This window comes from Helianthus annuus, chromosome 9 (assembly GCF_002127325.2).
Source record: "Helianthus annuus cultivar XRQ/B chromosome 9, HanXRQr2.0-SUNRISE, whole genome shotgun sequence".
Classification (NCBI taxonomy): Eukaryota; Viridiplantae; Streptophyta; class Magnoliopsida; order Asterales; family Asteraceae; genus Helianthus; species Helianthus annuus.
Genome location: NC_035441.2, coordinates 95,712,094 through 95,733,016, shown reverse-complemented (window position 1 = coordinate 95,733,016; position 20,923 = coordinate 95,712,094). Strand labels below are relative to the sequence as shown.

Sequence of the window (20,923 nt, the reverse complement as noted above, 5' to 3'; positions counted from 1 at the left end):
TGAAAACCTTTCATGATCACACCTCGTGCTTCCGCCTTAGAAAGGGGTGTGACACTTAGTGTAGTGGTTTTGGATGTTGGCTTAGTAGTAGGTGACATGGCGCTGATGTAGAGGGTCATGGTGATCATAAGGATCATGATCACACCCTGTAGCCTAATGACTAGACATGTGTAATAATTATGACATATATCCACCACAATAATGTTACCATAAATATTATACGAATAAGAAAACTATAAAAAATAACGAGTGTAGCAATGCAAAGTGTCGCCCCCATCGAATCGCGCGGACACCCTACTACTATATATATAGTGGTGTCGAATACCCAAATCCCAAATGACGTTGAAAGGGTCTTCGCTGACGTCAGAATATCCCAGCTCTCGTTGCTACAAAAAAATAAACTGTTAGCCTCGTTACGGAGGGCCCGGGGGGGGGGGGTCCGTAGCCAAGCTCTGGCGTGGGAATAAGTAACTTGCCGGAGAAGATGAGAAGCTTATCCCGATGAGTGTGATCACCGGAATATTTCTCAATGGTATGAATCTAATAAATATGTGTGTGTATTTAATGTAGGAGAATTATGGTCGGAATAAATGTGAGAGCATTTAGTGATACCTTAGACTTGCCTCCTTGATCGTCCCTTCTCTTCCTTATATAATTGAGAGAACTTATATCACATGTGGGATATCAACGAGATGATCTAACGGATTCTGTCGGTCTTCGGGGGGCTCAGACACGTATCTGACCCCCAACGGTAAGATTTCCTTCTCATTTAATGTTTCCAGCTAAGAAGTACAATGCCAGCCAAAAGATCCTCTTCATGTCATGCATTAAATGCAGCCTGTGTTTCCTGATCCTTTCCTTCCCGCCCGTTTTTCATATAAGGGAAACCTTAGTGGGCAAGTTAAACCGCTTTTTGGCCTTATCTATTGGGCCTGTATGATAATAGCCAAAGACGGGTAAATAGAGCGATCCATTGGCCCGTCATCAAGTCATCTTTAGTCCCTGGTTCTGAGACCCAAGGCTTATGATCCGGGGCTGAGTCGTAACTATTCAAAGGGAGTAATTTTCCTGGGTTAAGAATGCGGGCCCACCCTTAGCTAATCATTACTCGCCCCTTCTTTTTTCGAGGCACATTAACTGCCGAATATCAATGGCGGGGGTTTAATCCCCTTAATACACGTGCACAATTTTCAAATTTGAAGAGATGGTGATGTGACGGTTTTCTTCTTGTCAGTTATCCCTTTAAAAACCCTCATTTCCCTTTAAATTTTTCCTAACTTCCACTAGTTTTTCCTTCTTCCTTCTTTCCTCGCATTTTTCCGATCACCGTCTCTTCTTTTACGATGAGCCGTACCGGCCGCTCTATGATTCGGTCTGTTTTAACAGCGAAGGAGTTGGAGTCCTTCGTTGAGACCTATAAGATTCTCGAGCATTTTTCTCCTACTCTGCCAGGCCCTGATGAATCGGTCGAATGCACACCAGATCGGATTGTTCTCTACACTTTGGCGTTTTCCTCCTGTGGTGTTCGGTACCCCCTTTCTTCCTTCAAGATAGATTTGTTACGCCATTTCGGAGTTCATTTCTCCCAATTGCACCCTCTAGGGTTTATGAGGGTGGTACATTTTGAGTTATCCTGCGCGGCGGTTTCCAGTGTGCCGTCAATTCCCCTGTTCTGTATGTTCTACAAGTTAATTTCAGATGGGGACTGGTTCACTTTCGCCAAACGGAAGGACAACGTGTCTCGGCCCTGTTACTCCTTCATGCCGACCTCCACCTACCCTAAAGAATGGAAGAGCAGGTTTATCTTCGTTTCTGCTGCTATGATACCAGAGTCTCCATCATTGATGGATGCCGAGGCTGCCATCGAAGACAGCATTCCTGTTTTGTCTGCTGATGAAATCGTCCAATGGAAGCGCATGTACGAGAATCCGACGAGAGCTTTTACCTTTTCCGAAGGGATCCTGGCTATGGGAGGGCTGAGCCCCTGCTACTCGGTCTGTCCCAAGGCCTTTTTTTGGCAAAAAAAAAGGTATTCTTGTGTTCTTGGCTCGTTGTATCTGTCTCTATTTTTTAGGGCTTGTGTAGTCATCTTTAGTATTTCTTTTGTGCAGAGTTGACTTTGTGGAGGTTGCTTCAAGGGGATTCCAGAGATGTTAAGTTTGTGGCTGATGATGAGGTTGAACCGGGTTTGAACCAGGGTGTTGAGATGCTGGTTACTGGAGGGTCCGTTCAGGCAGGGGGCTCTTCTGCTGTGGAAGGAGATGAGGGGGCTTCTTCTGATGGAGAAGAGAGTTCCCCTGATTCTCTTCAAGTTAAGCATTCTAGCCATGAAGATGAGGAAGACCCGGAGAGCCGTTTGGCTCGTAAGCAAAAAGCTGTTAGTCCCAAGCAAGCCCCGGCCCCGCGTGATATCCGGTTGAGGCTCCGGAGTGCCAGTGGCCAGAAGGTCCCTCCCGTGTCAAAAGCTGCTTTTGAACTTCCTCCTACCGGGGTGAAGGGCTCTTTGTCTAAGCATCTGCGATCCTCTAGTTTTGTGAGCGAGCCTCTGCTGGTGAGCCCATTATTTATCCTCTGTCTTGTATTTACTTTGTTTTGATATATTTCTGATGTTTCCTCCCCGTTTTCCTTTTTTGTGTTTAGAGCAGGGAAGCTCTCATGCTCCTATCGAGATCCCTACTGCCCCTTCCTCTTCTCGTGTTAGGGACAAGACTCCGGAGATAAGTGTTGCTCGCATTAACCCAGCTTTTGAGATTTCTCCTCACCATGCCACTGGGACCAGCAAACCTTCTCATTTTGAGGGTTTCACTTCCCGATATCCTCTGGCTCCTTTGTTTGCCGATGCCCTTCCTGCCCTATATGTCCCCAAGTGGAAAATCACTCAGTCCTTCGTGGTGGGTACCCCTGAAACTGCCCGGGACTTCTTAACTCATGTTGTTCCTCCCTACCATGAATTTATGAATTCTGCCTTGAGGGATGATCTCTTTGATGATCAATACAGCATGTCGCTTTGCGAAGGGTTTTTCAGGGGAGTTGGCATGTTACAACGAGTTGATGATCTGAGGAGGGAGAACGAAGGGCTCAAGAGTGATCTTAAGACTTCTCAAACCGTCGCTGCTGAGCTTCGGTGTCAGGTAGTTGAGGCTGAGCGTAAACTGCAGGAGGGGAAGGTACACAACCTTTCTCCTCTCTCTCCCCTTTTTTTGTTTGATTCTTTGTGGATTTTTTGTAACGTCTTTTGCTTAGGGGGTTGGTGTTATACTGGAGCAGATACAGGGAGCTTGGGAGAGGGAGACGGCAGCTTTGGTAGAAGAGAAGGAGGAGTTAGCCGCTGAGCTGAAGCATCAAAGGGAGCTTGACTCTGTTTCTCAGAAAGATCTGGATGTGATGTATGTTGAGTATGGAATGACGTCTGATGATAACCAGAGGTTGGCCAAGGAGAAGCATTGGTTAATCACCGAGGGCTTCGGGGCCTTCCTCACTGCTGTCTCCCAATCGGAGGAGTTTACAAGTAGTCTAGAGCAGATCTACACGGCTTACCGGGATGTGGGTTATCAGGCAGGTTTAAAGGATGGGTATACCTACACAGCTCAAGGTTTGGGCAGGAAAGAGACCCCTCTTTACAATTCCAAGGCCAAAAAGCGACTGTCTAAACTGGATAAAGAGTTTTGAAGTAAAACCTATGCCCTTCTTGAAAAGATCCTTGAGCACCCCATGATTTCTATTGATGAGCTGAAAGCCCTGCTGTAACACCCCGTGTTTCGAAAGTCAAAGTCAAGATTGAAGTCAAAGAAAGAAAAGATTGCTAATTGCGATCTGTCACTCCTTGCTCAATTCCTGTTTTGACTTCTTTGACTCATAGTTAGTCTATGTAATTGGTAACGTTAGTTGTATTATGTGGAGTATCTAGTTACAATCGAGGTTTATTCGATGTTTATCGCATGTTTTATCGCTTTATCATTTATCGCAATCACGCTCGCAACTCGAATTACGCATTCAGGATATTGTTTTATGTGTGTGTGTGCCTTATGTGTTACTTGTGCATGTTTATTTATTTTTATGTTGTGGTGATTAATCGAACAATCGAAATTCAATCGCAATCGAATCGCATACGCTAAACGCAAAAGAAATAGGATGATTGTATGTTAGATATAGTAGTTGGAATTAAAAGTAATTTGAATAGGAAACTCTATGGCATCGCATCTCAACACTCGCAATCACAATAGAAATCGCAAAACTCATCGCACCGAGCACTTGAATCAAGTGGCTAATCAACCGAGTGGCCAGCCGAACGACCAGCCGCTCGATCGAGTTACCACTCAATCGACCAGCCAGTCGACCGGGCTGCCAATTCAATCGACCAGCCACATTCACTCATTTCCTTTTTGGGAAACCCTATAAATACCTCATGTCAACATCACAACTTACCACTTTTGCTCTCTCCTATCCGACCAGCGCTCTTGCTCACCTTTTTCTTTGATTTCTCGCAATTCCGGTAAGATCTCATCCTAAATCTTGTATTCCTTAATCTACACGCACTCCTACACCTTTCTATCTTTTGAATCTTAACTTTTAACTGTGAAATCACTAGATTTGAGGTGTTCTAGGATGATGTCATCATGGTGTTCTTGAGAACTTCATGTTTTGGCTTCAATCCACCAAGAATAACTTAGATCTAACCGATTTCCACACAAATAAACAAAGATCTTTCATAGATCTGAACATATTCAAGGAGAAAACGATTGAAAGATGGTTTTTCTAACTTTCTTTCAACTCGTTTACACTCAATGCACTCAAAACCGATAGAATCGGAGCTTGTTCTGATCTTCCACTCTTTCTTGTCGAAGTGTTGGTTCAAGATCTGAATTCCATCCACGAGATTACCGATTTCGGGTTAAACATGGAACACCGTCTCGAACAGTTAACTAGACGGATTTGGGTGATTCCTGTCCGGTCAGGTTACTAAGTCTTGACGAGGTTTCTGTTGTCTAACGCGTTATCAAATCGTCTCGATGAAACTACAAACTATCAAAACAACCAAGGAAGAAGACGATCAGGCCGACCAGGACGGAGTGACGACAGATCGGACTGCTGTCCGAACGGAGTACCACCCGATCGGGTTGCCACCCGACCGGCTTGCACCTTGGGGTCCCACACTTAACTCTATTTCAAACTTCTGAGGATTAAACATCGAACGGGATGTTGTCCGATCGGACTACCATCTGATCGGATTGCCACTTCGACCATGTGTTGTTTTGAACTCAACACCTAAACAATTTTCAAACTTGTTCAATACAAGCGAACTGCCACCCGATCGGACTACAATCCGATCGAGTGACAAACTGCTGTGAACTTGTTCTCACTAAAGTGTCTAACCAATCGGATTGTCGCCCGAGACCTGAAAGGTAGAGATACTTCTGTGTTTCCAAAATGCTACAACAAAAACTTCAAAAGTCAAGCCATCATACATAAACACATCCTTCCCAAAGGAAGAAACAATCCACTCGAAAGGTCACCCGATCGGATAACCATCTGAGCAGATTGTCACCCGAACGACCGGCTACCTGATCGGACTGCCATCCGATCGGACTGCTGTTCGACCCACTGACACTTTGTTCTGATTTACGCGTTGCTTATCGTTTATGCTATCATTCTGATCAGGCTAACGTTACTCTCTAGCGCTCCCTTCAATCCACCAATCGCTATGAGTATACTCGATCCCTTTTTGCTTTACGCACTTTTGGGTGTTACATACGTTACTTATTCTAAATCACATCGAACACACTACGCAATACTTTAAACGCTAACCGTTATCGCATGTTATACGTGACTTAATGAATGCTTGTTTGTTATGTTTACACATGAAATGCTGTCTACCTGCCTTAGCAACGGTAGTACTATTTATTTGGACTCAGCACCTGTTCACTCAGGGGGTGTTAAGGACAATTTGTTACATGGCTCACAGTGGTGAGTGTGTATTACGAACTACCTTGGGCAGTCAACACGCAGTCATTGGTATCGATAGGTTCATGTCGATAACTAACATGCCTCATTTTACACTGTGTACGTGCTGGTTATGCGTAACGATTCCGAACTCTATTATATCTATTAAACTTGTATGCTCACATTTACACTATGTGTATTGACTTTTACTTTAACGTATGTGACAGGTGCTTAGGATGCTTATTTGCTTTGCTTGCTGTGAAATCGAGGCTAGGAAATGTCTAGAAACCAATAAACAATTGTCTGTATTTTGAAATCTGAGTTGTCGGAACAGAACAATTTGACTAGATCTTGTCTGTAATAATTATATTATCTTTTATGACATGGTATGGGACATGTTGCTTAAATAATTGCTAAATTATAGTTGTTATGGAAACTTCTGGACAATCTGTTTCGCTCAGTGCCGCGCCCCGATGATTCCGCCATCGGTTGGGGTGTGACAGATTGGTATCATAGCCATAGCTATAGGGAATTAGGCAAGACTCGACCTAGTCCGGGTCTATGTCTTAGAAATGACCTAATCTATAGTTAGGAACCACAGACCGACTTGTACAATCCTTAGGGGTTTGGTACAAGTTTACTTGCTATATCTCGCTATTCTCGCCTGCACTACACTATCACTACACGATTATTCGAAAATAAACGAGTAATTTGATCGAGATTAGGTGTGAAAACCGCATACTCTCAATTAAATTGCTTATTTGATCTGTATTTATCTATAAAACGCGAGAATTCGCGTTGAACTAGGAGTGAAATCCATACTTTAACACGGATTTTCGTTGCTATTTCTATCTAAACAGGAACAAAGTTGTTAAGTTAGGGGTGAAACCCGAACCTTGACGACTTATTCCGCCCTATTTTGTTTTACAAAACTCTCACCAAAGTCTCGACGGACTCCAACGACTCGAATTCGCACTAAAACTAGAAGGATGCGTGCCATTGGCCCAGATTCGTGGCGAGAGCACAGTCCCGAAGGACAAAGTGTGAACTAAAGTCCTTGTGAATAGTCGAATCACTTTGGTTAGTCGATGTCTATGTAGCCGCACACAATCCATTTCTCGATTTTTATGTGTTTCAATTCTGAGCTCGTTATTGCCGACTCTGATATTTGCTGTTTTTGTGGATTTTATGTGTTTTGTGTGAATTTACCTGTTTACCTGTTACGATTTTTGGAGATTTATTCGCTTTTCGCTATTGCTTTGATCGATACACACGACTCGCACTACACCTCTATCTCAATATGCTAACAAATCGCTACTATTTGTGGAACCATCTTACACCATGTTGCTCGATGTATTCGATAATCGCAATCGCTAATCTCGAACGATCGCGGACTTTGAATGATAGGTTTCTGTATTTTGACTGCTTCTATGTGCTTCTAGGTGAAATACGTGCTTATATGCTTCTGTGTTTCTGTGCCTTACGTGTTTATGTGCTTCTGTGCTTATGTGAATCGGTGAGAATGTGCCTATGTGGTTACGTGATCTTACGTGTTCCTGAGCTTTAGTAATATTAGACGTGTGAGGTGAGATTCGACCATGTTGTGTCCAAGACCTATGACGATGTCTGTTGCAGACAATGTCGTCATCTGGACCCCGTCACCCACGAGTTACTCTCCAAGAACAGAGAGACAAACGTCTTGCTGCTCTCGTCGCTAAGCAAGTAGCAAAGGTTGTTCCTAAGATCGTGAGTGAGCTATACGAGACTGTGAGCAAATCGTCTGAAGAGTCCAGGACCGAGACTCCCAAAGCTACTCCTGCAGCTGCTTTTAGTTTCAAGCAGTTCAAGGCATGCGGACTGAAAGAGTTCACTGGCGAAGAAGGCCCTACGGCTTTGTTCCAATGGTTCGACTCGATCGAAGTTACCCTGCGTCAGAGTGGAAGTCCTGACAATCTCCGCATTCTGAATGCTACCGGCGTCTTCCAGTCCCGCGCATTAGACTGGTGGACGGCCGAGAGGAACAAGCGCGGAAATGATGCAGCCTATGGTCTGTCATGGGACGAGTTGAAGAACGTTATGCTCGATGAGTTCCGCCCTCCCCATGAGCGCCAAAAGCTGGATGATGAATTCTGGCACATCAAGCAGAAAGACGGTGACAACGCTGCCCTCACTGCTCGCTTCAAGCAGCTCAGTATCATCTGTCCCGATCAAGTCAGGCTACTGACATGACTATCAAGAAGTACATCCGCGCTCTGCCGGATTGTGTTGCAGATTTTGTGCATGCTTCCAAGCCAGCAACGATCGAAGAAACTTACTTGCTTGCCGCTGAAATCAACGACAAGAGAGTAAAAGCTGGTTTTTGAGATAAAGCTTCAAAGAACCTGCACCAAGCTACCACCACCGCACCGACCGCTAACGCCACTGCCACCGCATCGCAGTCATCGGAATCCTCTCGTCGGAAGAGGAAGAACAATAACAGCAGCTCCAGCAACAAGAACTGTGCTGTCACAACCACTGCTGCTCCACTGCAAGCCGTACCGACTCAGCAGCAACCCTAGCACCGATCAGCACCAACACCAGTTACCTATGCACCGCCTGCAAAGCGTGCATATACTGGCCCTCATCCTGCTTGCTCAACCTGTAGTTATCATCACCCGGTGGGTATCCCCTGCCGATTTTGCGTCCACTGCAATATGTACGGCCACTTCACTGCTAACTGTCGTACTGGCCCTCGCCAAGCACCAGCTCAAGCCACTGCTCTTCAAGCTCTGCTTCCAGCTCCTCAAGGCCAACAAGCGGCTCAGGCACCCGCGGTTAACGCCAGAGTCTGCTTCGCGTGTGGTGATCCCAACCACTTCGCGGACATGTGCCCGAACAGGGTTGTGAAATAGGAGCCCCAGCAACAGTAGCCTCAGCAACAGCAGCAGCAAAAGCCTCAATAGCAACAGCAACAAGCCGCCCGCGCCAGAACTTTCAACATCAATGCGCGCCACGAACAAGCAGACAACAATGTGGTTAATGGTACGTTTCTTGTGAATGGTATTTATGCTTCGTGTTTGTTTGATACTGGAGCCGATAACTGTTTGGTGTCGTTTGAATTCGAGAAGCTCCTATGTCGTAAGCGCTCCCATCTCCCCTCAACGTTCGATATCGAAGTCGCCACCAGAAGAACTGTCGCCGTCAATTCTGTTCTTCGTGATTGTACTCTTGAACTCAACAATCACATCTTTCCGATTGATCTCATTCCGATGCAACTCGGAAGTTTTGACATCATAGTAGGCATGGACTTTCTTCTTGAAAACCATGCTGAAGTTGTGTGCTTTGACAAGATGATGCGATTCTCGCTCGCGAATGGTGATTTATTATGTGTCTATGGCGAAAGTCCTTCGAAGGGTCTCAAGCTCATGTCGTGTGTCCAAGCTAGCTAGTATCTCCGCAAGAAATACAGAGCTTTCTTGGCTAACATTGTAGTAGCGGAGAAGGAAAAGAAAAGGAAGACTAAAGTGAAAGATGTTCATATTGTCTGTGAATTTCCTCTGGTATTCCCTGATGATCTTCCCGGACTTCCTCCAAGTCGTGATATCGACTTTCGAATCGACCTCATTCCTGGAGCCAATCCTGTTGCTAAAGCTCCTTATCGACTCGCCCCGTCCGAAATGCGTGAACTCTCGAGTCAGCTTCAGGAATTAGTTGATAAAGGCTTCATTCGCCCGAGCACCTCTCCATGGGGCGCTCCAGTCCTTTTCATATAAAAGAAGGATGGGTCGTTCAGGATGTGCATCGACTATCAGGAGTTGAATAAGTTGACAATCAAGAATCGCTATCCCCTGCCTCGAATTGATGATTTGTTTGATCAACTACAAGGTGCTACGTGTTTCTCCAAGATCGATCTACATTCAGGCTATCACCAACTACGCATTCAAGGGGAGGATATACCCAAAACCGCTTTCCGCACTCGATACGGCCACTATGAGTTTGTTGTTATGCCTTTTGGTTTAACCAACGCACCCGCGGTTTTCATGGACCTGATGAATCGAGTGTGTAAACCATTCCTTGACTGCTTCGTCATCGTGTTCATCGATGATATCCTGATCTATTCCAAGTCGAAAGCCGAACACGCGCAACATCTGCGTTTGGTTCTCGAGCTACTCCAAGGGAATCGACTCTATGCTAAGTTCTCTAAGTGTGAATTTTGGCTAGAGGAGGTTCAATTCCTCGGTCACATTGTCAATAGTCAAGGTATTCATGTCAATCCCGCGAAGATTGAAGCAGTTAAGAGTTGGGTTACACCAAAGAAGCCGTCTGAAGTCTGTTCGTTTCTCGGACTAGCGGGCTACTATCGTCGATTTATCGAAGGATTCTCTAAAATCGTTGTGCCACTTACCGCTCTCACTCATAAAGACAAGCCTTTTGTTTGGGGAAGTAAACAAAAGTCTGCTTTCCAAACCCTCAAGCATATGCTCTGCACTGCTCCTATCCTCACTTTACCCGACGGAAATGATGAATTTATCGTCTATTGCGATGCCTCGAACCTTGGTCTTGGTTGTGTTCTCATGCAACGAGACAAGGTTATCACTTACGCATCTCGTCAGCTCAAGATCCACGAGAAGAAGTATACAACCCATGACCTCGAGCTAGGCGCAGTTGTTTTTGCGTTAAAGATTTGGCGACACTACCTTTATGGTACCAAGTGTACGATCCTCACCGATCATAGGAGCCTACAACATATCTTTGATCAGAAAGAACTTAATATGCGTCAACGCCGATGGGTGGAACTTCTCAACGATTACGACTGTGAGATTCATTATCACCCAGGCAAAGCAAATGTCGTTGCCGACGCTTTAAGCCGACGAAGCTATCTACATAGCATTCCTAATGTCCTAGCCCAACATCATCTCGAAACCCTCATCCGCGAAGCCCAGCATGCTTGTTTTACCGAGCGTACTTTGAAGAAAGAAAGAACCCACCACGATGGAGCCCATCTTGTGAATAAGTCGAATGGGATATTCCATTATCTGGACCGAATTTGGATCCCCAAGTGGAACGATTTGCGACAGATTTTGATGGACGAAGCCCACAAATCCCGATATTCTATTCATCCTGGTGCCAATAAAATGTACCAGGACCTTCGCCACAAGTACTAGTGGCCGGGCATGAAAAGGGATATCGCTCTCTACGTTGGAAGGTGCTTGACTTGCTTGAAAGTCAAGGCCGAACACCAAAGACCCTCTGGCTTACTCAAACAACCCCCAATCCCTATATGGAAGTGGGAGAGTATAGCCATGGACTTCGTAACCAAACTCCCGCACACGCCATCAGGTCACGACAACATCTGGGTTGTCGTCGATCGTTTGACCAAATCTGCTCATTTCCTGCCAATACGAGAAGACTACAAGGTAGAAAGATTAGCCCGAATCTACACCGATGAGATCATTTGTAATCATGGGACGCCTCGTGACATCATCTCTAACCGTGATGCTCGGTTTACCTCGCGACTGTGGGAAACGTTTCAAGCAGCTCTCGGTACTACGCTTAATCTGAGTACCGCATTCCCCCCTCAAACCGATGGTCAGACTGAGAGAATGATTCCAACCCTTGAAGACATGCTCCGTTCATGTGTCATAGATTTTGGTGGTAACTGGGACGCTTACCTGCCGTTAGTCGAATTCTCGTATCATAACAGTTATCATTCCAGCATTCAAATGGCACCGTTTGAGGCTTTATACGGAAGACGATGTCGATCGCCTATTATATGGCACGAGATTGGGCATTTGCAATTAACCGGTCCTGAGCTATTGCAAGAAACGACTAACAAAGTCCTCCAAATTCGAGACAATCTGCTGAAAGCTCGGAGTCGCCAGAAAAGTTACGCCGATAGACAACGCAAGCCCCTTGAATTTAACGTGGGCGAATACGTACTCCTAAAGGTATCATCTTGGAAGGGTGTGGTCAGATTCGGCAAGAAAGGGAAACTAGCGCCTCGATATGTTGGACCTTTTAAGATTCTGGAAAGGATCGGAAAAGTCGCCTACAGACTCGAACTACCGGAGGAACTTAGTAACGTCCACCCGACTTTCCATGTTTCGAACCTCCGAAAGTGCCTGGCTGAGCATAATCTAATTGTACCCCTTGATGATCTCCAAATAAATGAAACACTACACTTCGTGGAGAAGCCTGTCGAGATCATGGATCGCCAAACCAAGCAGCTCAGACGCTCGCGCATTCCTATTGTGAAAGTCCGATGGGAAGGCAAACGAGGCGCAGAGTTCACTTGGGAACTCGAAAGCGACATGAAGGCGAAGTACCCGCAGTTGTTTGTTACGGCTTCAGCCTAATTTCGGGACGAAATTCCCTTAAGTGGGGGAGGCTGTAACATCCCGTGTATCGAAAGTCAAAGTCAAGATTGAAGTCAAAGGAAGAATAGATTACTAATTGCGATCTGTCACTCCTTGCTCAATTCCTATTTTGACTTCTTTGACTCGTAGTTAGTCTATGTAATTGGTAACGTTAGTTGTATTATGTGGAGTATATAGTTACAATCGAGGTTTAATCGATGTTTATCGCATGTTTTATCGCTTTATCATTTATCGCAATCAAACTCGCAACTCGAATTACGCGTTCTAGATATTGTTTTATGTGTGTGTGTGTGCCTTATGTATTACTTGTGCATGTTTATTTATGTTTATGTTGTGGTGATTAATCGAAACGCAATCGAATCGCAGACGCTAAATGCAAATGAAATAGGATGATTGTATGTTAGATATAGTAGGTGGAATTAAAAGTAATTTGAATAGGAAACTCTATCGCATCGCAACGCTCGCAATCGCAATCGAAACCGCAAAACTCGTCGCACCGAGCACTTGAATCAAGTGGCTAATCAACCGAGTGGCCAGCCGAACGACCAGCCGCTCGATCGAGTTACCACTCGATCGACCAGCCAGTTGACCGGGCTGCCAATTCGATCGACCAGCCACATTCACTCATTTCCTTTTTGGGAAACCCTATAAATACCCCATGTCAACATCACAACTTACCACTTTTGCTCTCTCCTATCCGACCAGCGCTCTTGCTCACCTTTTTCTTCGATTTCTCACAATTCCGGTAAGATCTAATCCTAAATCTTGTACTTCCTTAATCTACACGCACTCCTACACCTTTCTATCTTTTGGATCTTAACTTTTAACTGTGAAATCACTAGATTTGAGGTGTTCCAGGATGATGTCATCATGGTGTTCTTGAGAACTTCATGTTTTGGCTTCAATCCACCAAGAACAACTTAGATCTAACCGATTTCCACACAAATAAACAAAGATCTTTCATAGATCTGAACATATTCAAGATGAAAAAGATTAAAAGATGGTTTTTCTAACTTTCTTTCAACTCTTTTACACTCAATGCACTCAAAACCGATAGAATCGGAGCTTGTTCTGATCTTCCACTCTTTCTTGTCGAAGTGTTGGTTCAAGATCTGAATTCCATCCACGAGATTACTGATTTTGGGTTAAACATGGAACACCGTCTCGAACAGTTAACTAGACGGATTTGGGTGATTCCTGTCCGGTCAGGTTACTAAGTCTTTACGAGGTTTCTGTTGTCTAACGCGTTTTCAAATCGTCTCGATAAAACTACAAACTATCAAAACAACCAAGGAAGAAGACAATCAGGTCGACCAGGTCGGAGTGACGGCCGATCAGACTGCTGTCTAAACAGAGTACCACCCGATCGGGTTGCCACCCGACCGGCTTGCACCTTGGGGTCCCACACTTAACTCTATTTCAAACTTCTGAGGATCAAACATCGAACTGGATGTTGTCCGATCGGACTACCATCTGATCGGATTATCACTTCGACCATGTGATGTTTTGAACTCAACACCTAAACAATTTTCAAACTTGTTCAATACACGCGAACTGCCACCCGATCGGACTACAATCCGATCGAGTGACAAACTGCTGTGAACTTGTTCTCACTAAAGTGTCTAACCAATCGGATTGTCGCCCGATCGAACGATCGTTCGATCGACCGACCTGAAAGGTAGAGATACTTCTATGTTTCCAAAATGCTATAACAAAAACTTCAAAAGTCAAGCCATCATACACAAATACATCCTTCCCAAAGGAAGAAACAATCCACTCGAAAGGTTTCCCGATCGGATAACCATCCGAGCGGATTGTCACCCGAACGACCGGCTAGCCAATCGGACTGCCATCCGGTCGGACTGCTGTTCGACCCACTGACACTTTGTTCCGATTTACGCGTTGCTTATCGTTTATGCTATCATTCTGATCAGGCTAACCTTACTCTCTAGCGCTACCTTCAATCCCACAATCGCTGTGAGTATACTCGATCCCTTTTTGCTTTACGCACTTTTGGGTGTTACATACGTTACTTATTCTAAATCACATCGAACATACTACGCAATACTTTAAACGCTAACCGTTATCGCATGTTATACGTGACTTAATGAATGCTTGTTTGTTATGTTTACACATGGAATGCTGTCTACCTGCCTTAGCAACGGTAGTACTATTTGTTTAGACTCAGCACCTGTTCAATCAAGGGTTGTTAAGGACAATTTGTTACATGGCTCACAGTGGTGAGTGTGTATTACGAACTGCCTTGGGCAGTCAACCCGCAGTTATTGTTATCGATAGGTTCATGTCGATAACTAACATGCCTCATTTTACATTGTGTATGTGCTGGTTATGCGTAACGATTCCGAACTCTATTATATCTATTAAATTTGTATGCTCACCTTTACACTATGTGTATTGACTTTTACTTTAACATATGTGACAGGTGCTTAGGATGCTTATATGCTTTGCTTGCTGTGAAATCGAGGCTAGGAAAGGTCTAGAAACCAATAAACAATTGTCTGTATTTTGAAATCTGAGTTGTCGGAATAGAACAATTTGACTAGATCTTGTCTGTAATAATTATATTATCTTTTATGACATGGTATGGGACATGTTGCTTAAATAATTGATAAATTATAGTTGTCATGGAAACTTCTGGACAATCTGTTTCGCTCAGTGCCGCGCCCCGATGATTCCGCCACCAGTTGAGGTGTGACACCTGCTGACTCCCGTTGGTCCATCTTCTCTGAAGCCTCTGTCTGGGATGACTCCCAGTAATTTCTGAAAATTAAACTTGCTTCGATATGGTTGTAATCTAAACAATTATGCACTCTAGGATACTTTTAACTTTTTGATGCTTGGGGGAGAGTCTTTGTGTAGGGGCTCTCCTGATACTTAATTGTATGACTGCTAGCTATCTTTTGACTGTATCCTGTCAATCTTGCTCTTGTTGTGTTTATTGCTCTTTTTGCAGGTATTCTCACCCGGAGCTTCTTGGAGATCCTTGGTTATTTGTGGCGTTTTTGTGAAAATTTCATTAGTCTTTTCATTAGGTTTTCTAGCTTGTTTGTTTGTATACCGGTTCTTCTTTTAGGGTTAGCAAAATTCCCTATCATATTCATGTATGTTTGCTTTGCAGTTTATACATAGAAAGCTTCTCCTTTCCGGTGTGTTTGTATTGGCTCTTTTGTAGTTTTCATACAAAGGTGTTTTGTTTTCTTCTTTTTTTATGGTTTGTTTTGTAAACCAAGATCGTCTGTTCGAGGACAACCTTTGGACAAGTTTATAATGTCAGATTATGTTTTCTTTGGCCTGTTTTTCCGTTTTCTTCGGGTTAGCTAGACCCTATTTTGGCCCACAGCCGGGCGTTTGGTATGTTGAGCATACCTTGTACACGTGTGTTTCTTCGTTATTAGGTTTATAGCTTTCCTGGGCACGTCTGCCTTGATACAACACCTGTTATTTTGTCAAAAGGGGACAAGTGAATTGTCCGTTGTCATTCATTTCTTGGGGACCAAGTCCTCCAGTACAAGTTTTTACAAAAGATTTTGTCTTGGGGTAAGCCCCTGACTAGCAGTTAATCATTACAAAAGTGGCTCCCTGGCCGTTTTTCCTTAAAGACTTCTTTATGCCTCACATGTGGTACTCCCTGAGTTGCATGAGATTCCATGTTCTTGGGACCTCCTTGCCTTGAAGTGTTTCCAGCTTGCAACTTCCCTTGCCGTTTGCCCAGGTGACCCGGTAGGGCCCTTCCCAGTTGGGCCCTAGTTTCCCGATGTTCTCTTGTAAGCTAGCTTCATTTGCTCTTAGGACCAAGTCCCCTGGGACGAGATTGAGTTTTTTCATCTTGGCATTATAATAGCTTTCAAGCTGCTTCTTGTACTTAGCTTCCCTGACTGCTGCAACTTCCCTTCTCTCTTCAAGCAAATTCAGGTTCATCCGGAGGTCTTGCTCGTTTTCGGCCTCTCTGAGCTTCATTCTGGCAGTTGGGGACCTTATCTCAGCCGGGATGACAGCCTCCGTTCCATAAGTTAAGCTGAAGGGGGTTTCCCCGTTACACTCCTTGGGGGTGGTTATGTATGCCCATAGCAGAAACGGCAATTCCTCCAGCCATCCTTTTTGTTTCCTTCCGAGTCTCCCCTTCATTCCCTTGATAACGCTTCGATTTGCCCTTTCTACCAGTCCATTGCTCTGGGCATGGGTGACGGAGGTAAACACTTGGTGTATGTGCATCTGCTCGCACCATGGCCTGATGGGTTTTCTAGCCAATTGAACACCATTATCACTCACCAGTTCCTTTGGGACCCCGTATCTGCAAATGATGTTATCTAGTACAAACCGTCTCATCTGTTCCCCGGTTATCTTTGCCAAGGGCTTTGCCTCTATCCACTTGGTAAAATAATCGATGGCAATCACCACATACTTAACCCCTCCTGGGCCCTCTGGGAATGCCCAATTATGTTGATGGCCCACTTCTGGAAGGGCTAAGACGTTGAAACAGGTATCATTGGGTGTTTATGGCGGTGCGTCATGGGTGCATGGACCTGGCAGTTGTCACATCTCTTGATCTCCTCTGATGCTGTCTCATACATTCTAGGCCAATAGAATCCCGCATTCATCGCCTTTGCCACTACTTTCCTTGGCCCAGAATGCATTCCACAAATCCCTTCATGTATTTCTCTAATCACATAGTTAGCTTCTTCACTATCGACGCACTTCAGGGATGGGCCTAGGTATGACCTTCGGTAAAGTTCTCCATCAATCAACTCATATTGTAAAGCTTTGACTCTCACCTTCCTGGCCGCCCAGTCTCCCTCAGGTAGTATTCCATCTTTGAGAAATCTTACAATCGGTGTCATCCATGTCTCTTGTGCGTTTTCAATCGCAGCCACCTCTTCTGTGCCAAGAGAGGGGGAGGTCAGGATTTCCACTTTGACTTCTCTTGCTAGGTGGTCGAATGCCACGGAGGCCAGCTTGCTGAGGGCATCAAATTTCCTTGTTTCTCCCGCAGGGGATATATTCTAGCTTGAAGGTCTTGAAAGCCTTGGCTGTTTCTTTCACTTTGGCTACATACTGAGCCATCGTATTGTCCTTGGCCTCGTACTCCCCCTGGTACTGCTTGAATACTAGCTGCGAGTCAGTACTGGCCTCCACATTCTTTGCCTTCATTTTCTTAGCCAATCTCAGTCCTGCTAAAAGGGCTTCATATTTTGTTGTGTTGTTGGTATTTTCGAAGTCCAGTCTGATGGCATAAGTTAGCTCAACTCCCTCAGGGCTGATCAGTGTGATGCCCGCTCCACTTCCTTCTTCCCTGGACGCCCCGTCTGTGAATAGTTTCCATATTGCCTCATCTTCTTTTTCTTTTTCTTCCCTTTCCAGGGCTTCCCACTTTAAAAGTTCTTTCTCCTTATCCTCAGGGTCCTCCGCCAAGAAGTCGGCCAGTATTTGTCCCTTCATGGCTGTTCTGGCTTTGAATTCTAAGGAGTGTTCTCCCAGCTCTACTGCCCATTTAGCCAGTCGACCCGATAACTCCGGCCTCCTTAGCACCTTTTGGAGGGGTTGATCTGTCATTAGGGTGACTTTATGTCCTTAGAAGTATCTTCTGAGTCTCCGAGACGCAAAGACAAGAGCCAAAGCCAACTTCTTCAGGTGCATATAGCGTTCTTCAGGACCCTTGAGGGTCCTGCTGATGAAGTATATTGGTATCTGCTTTCCTTCCCTTTCCACCATTATAACCGCACTTATGGTCGTTTTTGAGGCAGACAGATATAAAAGCAGATCCTCCCCGGGTACTGGGGTAGCTAAGGTTGGGAGCTTGCAGATGTAATCTTTCATTTCTTGAAAAGCAGCTTCCGCCTCCGGGGTACACTTAAACCTGTCCGTCTGGAGACAATCCTTCAGTACCTTCATGAAGGGAAGAGTCTTGTCGGCTACTTTTGATAGGAAGCGGTTTAAGGCGATTAACCTTCCATTCAGCTGCTGAATGTCCTTCAGGGACCTGGGGGACCGCATTTCGCCTACAGCTTGAGTTTTCTCCGGATTAGTTTTGATTCCGCCCTTAGTAACCACTACTCCCAGGAATTTCCTTTCTTCTACCCCGAAGCAGCACTTCCCGGGGTTCAGCTTCATATTCACATCTTGCATAGCTCGGATGGTTTCGGCTATATCGTCTATCATGGCCATCTCGGTTAGGCTTTTTATGACAATGTCATCGACATATACTTCCAAGTTTCGTCCCCGCTGCTCTCTAAAAAGGGTATTCATGAACCTTTGGTAAGTGGCCCCAGCATTTTTTAGCCCGAAGGGCATTTTGGTGTAGCAAAAGGTTCCCTCGTCTGTGATGAAGGCGGTTTTTTCTTCGTCTTCCATTGACATTTGTATTTGATGATATCCTTTGTAAGCATCCAAGAAGCACTTTAGGGGGTACTGAGATAAGGAGTCCCCTTGGACGTCTATCTCTGGGAGGGGATAACAGTCCTTGGGGCATGCTTTATTCAGATCGTGAAAGTCAATGCACATCCTCCACCCCCCGTCCTTCTTCTTAACCATGACTGGGTTAGCAACCCAGGATGGATACTTCACTTCTCTTACTATTCCGGCTCTGAGCAGCTTCCTAGTTTCTCCACCCATACTTCGTTTCTTTTGCTTTACTGGTCTTGCCCAGGTGTATGTATTGAGTCGATGTTCGGTCAGACTCCTTGGGATTCCTGTCATGTCTCCGTGCTGAAATGCAAACACGTCTATGTTGAAAAGAAGCAGCACGTTGAGGGCACTCTTACATTTGTCACTCAGGTGGCTTCCCACCTTAACCGTCTGCTCCGGGAACCTATCACAAAGGACCCACTCTTCGACCCCATCTTTTTGGGGTTTCTCAAGCATCTCTCCCTCAGAGTCAGAAGATACTACTTCGTATGCAGATTTTACCCAAGCCAAGCCTTTTGGCGTTTGGAACACTAGAGCTCCATGTGGGGTTGATGCATGTGCTTGCAGATCGCCAATCCCAGGTCTTCCCAGGATTGCATTGTATTTTGAGGGTGCTCGGACCACTGTGAAAGTTAAATTTATGGTTCGGACACGATCTCCTACCCCGACTGTAAATGGGAGCCTGATCTTTTCCAAAGGGTGTGCCAGACTGTTGTTGAAACCCACTAGGGGATACAATCTTCTTCGAGCTAATCTCTCACATCCTTGTCAAATCTTAGGAAACAGTGTTCATATATCACCTCTACTCTGCTTCCCCCGTCCACATGTATCCTGGCTACCTTGTGCCCAGCTATTATGGCTGAAATGTTGAGGGGGAGCCGTTGTACCTCGTTCTCCTCCAGGTGTGGCATCAAGATGGGAGCTTTCATGCGGTCTGGGGAGCCCAGGATTCTGGCCTTTACACTCCTGGTGGTATCAAATTCATCCCTTCTCCGAATCATGTCTACATCTGCCCTTCCGGGCTCCCTCACATCTTTCCCTTTGCGGTCCCCTCCTCCTTCTTTAATTTCCTTAACCAAATGAGCCAGTTTACCCGTTTTTACTGCGGCCTCTATTTCCCTCTTTAGATACATACAATCATCGGTTTTATGACTGAATCCCCTATGGAAGTCACAATATTCGTTCGGTTGTGCCTTTGGCCCTGGTTTTATGGATGGTGGTCTTGGGAAGGAATTCTTCACCCTCTCAGTGGCCAGTATTTCACTTGGAGTTTTGGTGAGAGGGGTGAAGTTGTCGGAGTAGGGGAATGAGCCTCTCCCCCGAGGCCTATATGGGGAATACGAAGGTCTCGTTCTATCATGCAACATTCTATCAAGAGCTGGTTTTCGTGAGTAAGGTGTACCTTTTTCGGGAGGTTTTGGAGTTGGGTTGACCCTTCGGGGAGGGGTATCCATTTCTTTAGCTTTGCTGACCGTGTCTTTGCCCCTAACGAAAGCCCTGACCCTGTCCATGAGATTATCGAATGAGTGTGGGAACTCCCCCCCCCCCAGATTTTCACACAGCTGTGCATGCTTCAATCCGTTGATGAAGCTACTGATCTTCATGACCTCCGGGACATCTTTGATGTTCATACTTTCCTTGACAAACCTCTCCATGTACTGATCTATCCGTTCATTGTCCCTTTGCCTTATATGCATGATTTCGTTTGGGTTTTTGATCACTTTTTTTTGCTGACCGAAGTTCCTCAAAAACTTCTCACTTAGCTCTTCATAGCTGTCAATTCCTCCTTGGGGAAGGCTGTCAAACGAGAGCCTGGCTTCCTCCGTTAGAGTTTGCACAAACATGTGGCACCAAACCGGCATAGGCCACCGTCCCAGTTGTCCTGCACCTTTGAGAGCATGGAGATGATCTTCAGGATCTCTAGTCCCGTCATATATGCCGAAGTTTGGAGGTAGCTTCGTCTTAGGGGGCATGGGTGCCTCAGCGATTCTCCTGGTGAACTTTGATATTTAAGCTAAGTCTCGAGGGAGGTAAGGCTGATCCAGACCATCATCGCTTTGATTCTCCTTCTCCTTTTCTTTTCCTTTCTGTTTCTTTCCTGTAATGAGATCCTCTCTCTCCTCCGAGGACATCTGCCTGAGGGTTGTCATGAAGGTTTCTAGTGGGTCATTGCCACCGTTTTTGCTTTGCGGATCCACCCATTC

General features: G+C 45.3%; 1 protein-coding gene across 1 annotated transcript; it reads right to left on the bottom strand.

The window, feature by feature from the left end:
• Window positions 1-19,468: 19,468 nt before the first annotated feature.
• LOC110875718 lies at window positions 19,469-20,692 on the bottom strand. Its single transcript, XM_022123923.1, has one exon. The coding sequence runs from the start codon at window positions 20,690-20,692 to the stop codon at window positions 19,469-19,471; it is 1,224 nt and encodes a 407-aa protein (XP_021979615.1).
• Window positions 20,693-20,923: the final 231 nt, after the last annotated feature.

Bases quoted from the DNA above. Each gene is read 5' to 3' on its own strand.
- LOC110875718 (XM_022123923.1), bottom strand. From the start codon at position 20,692: ATGCCCCCTAAGACGAAGCTACCTCCAAACTTCGGCATATATGACGGG.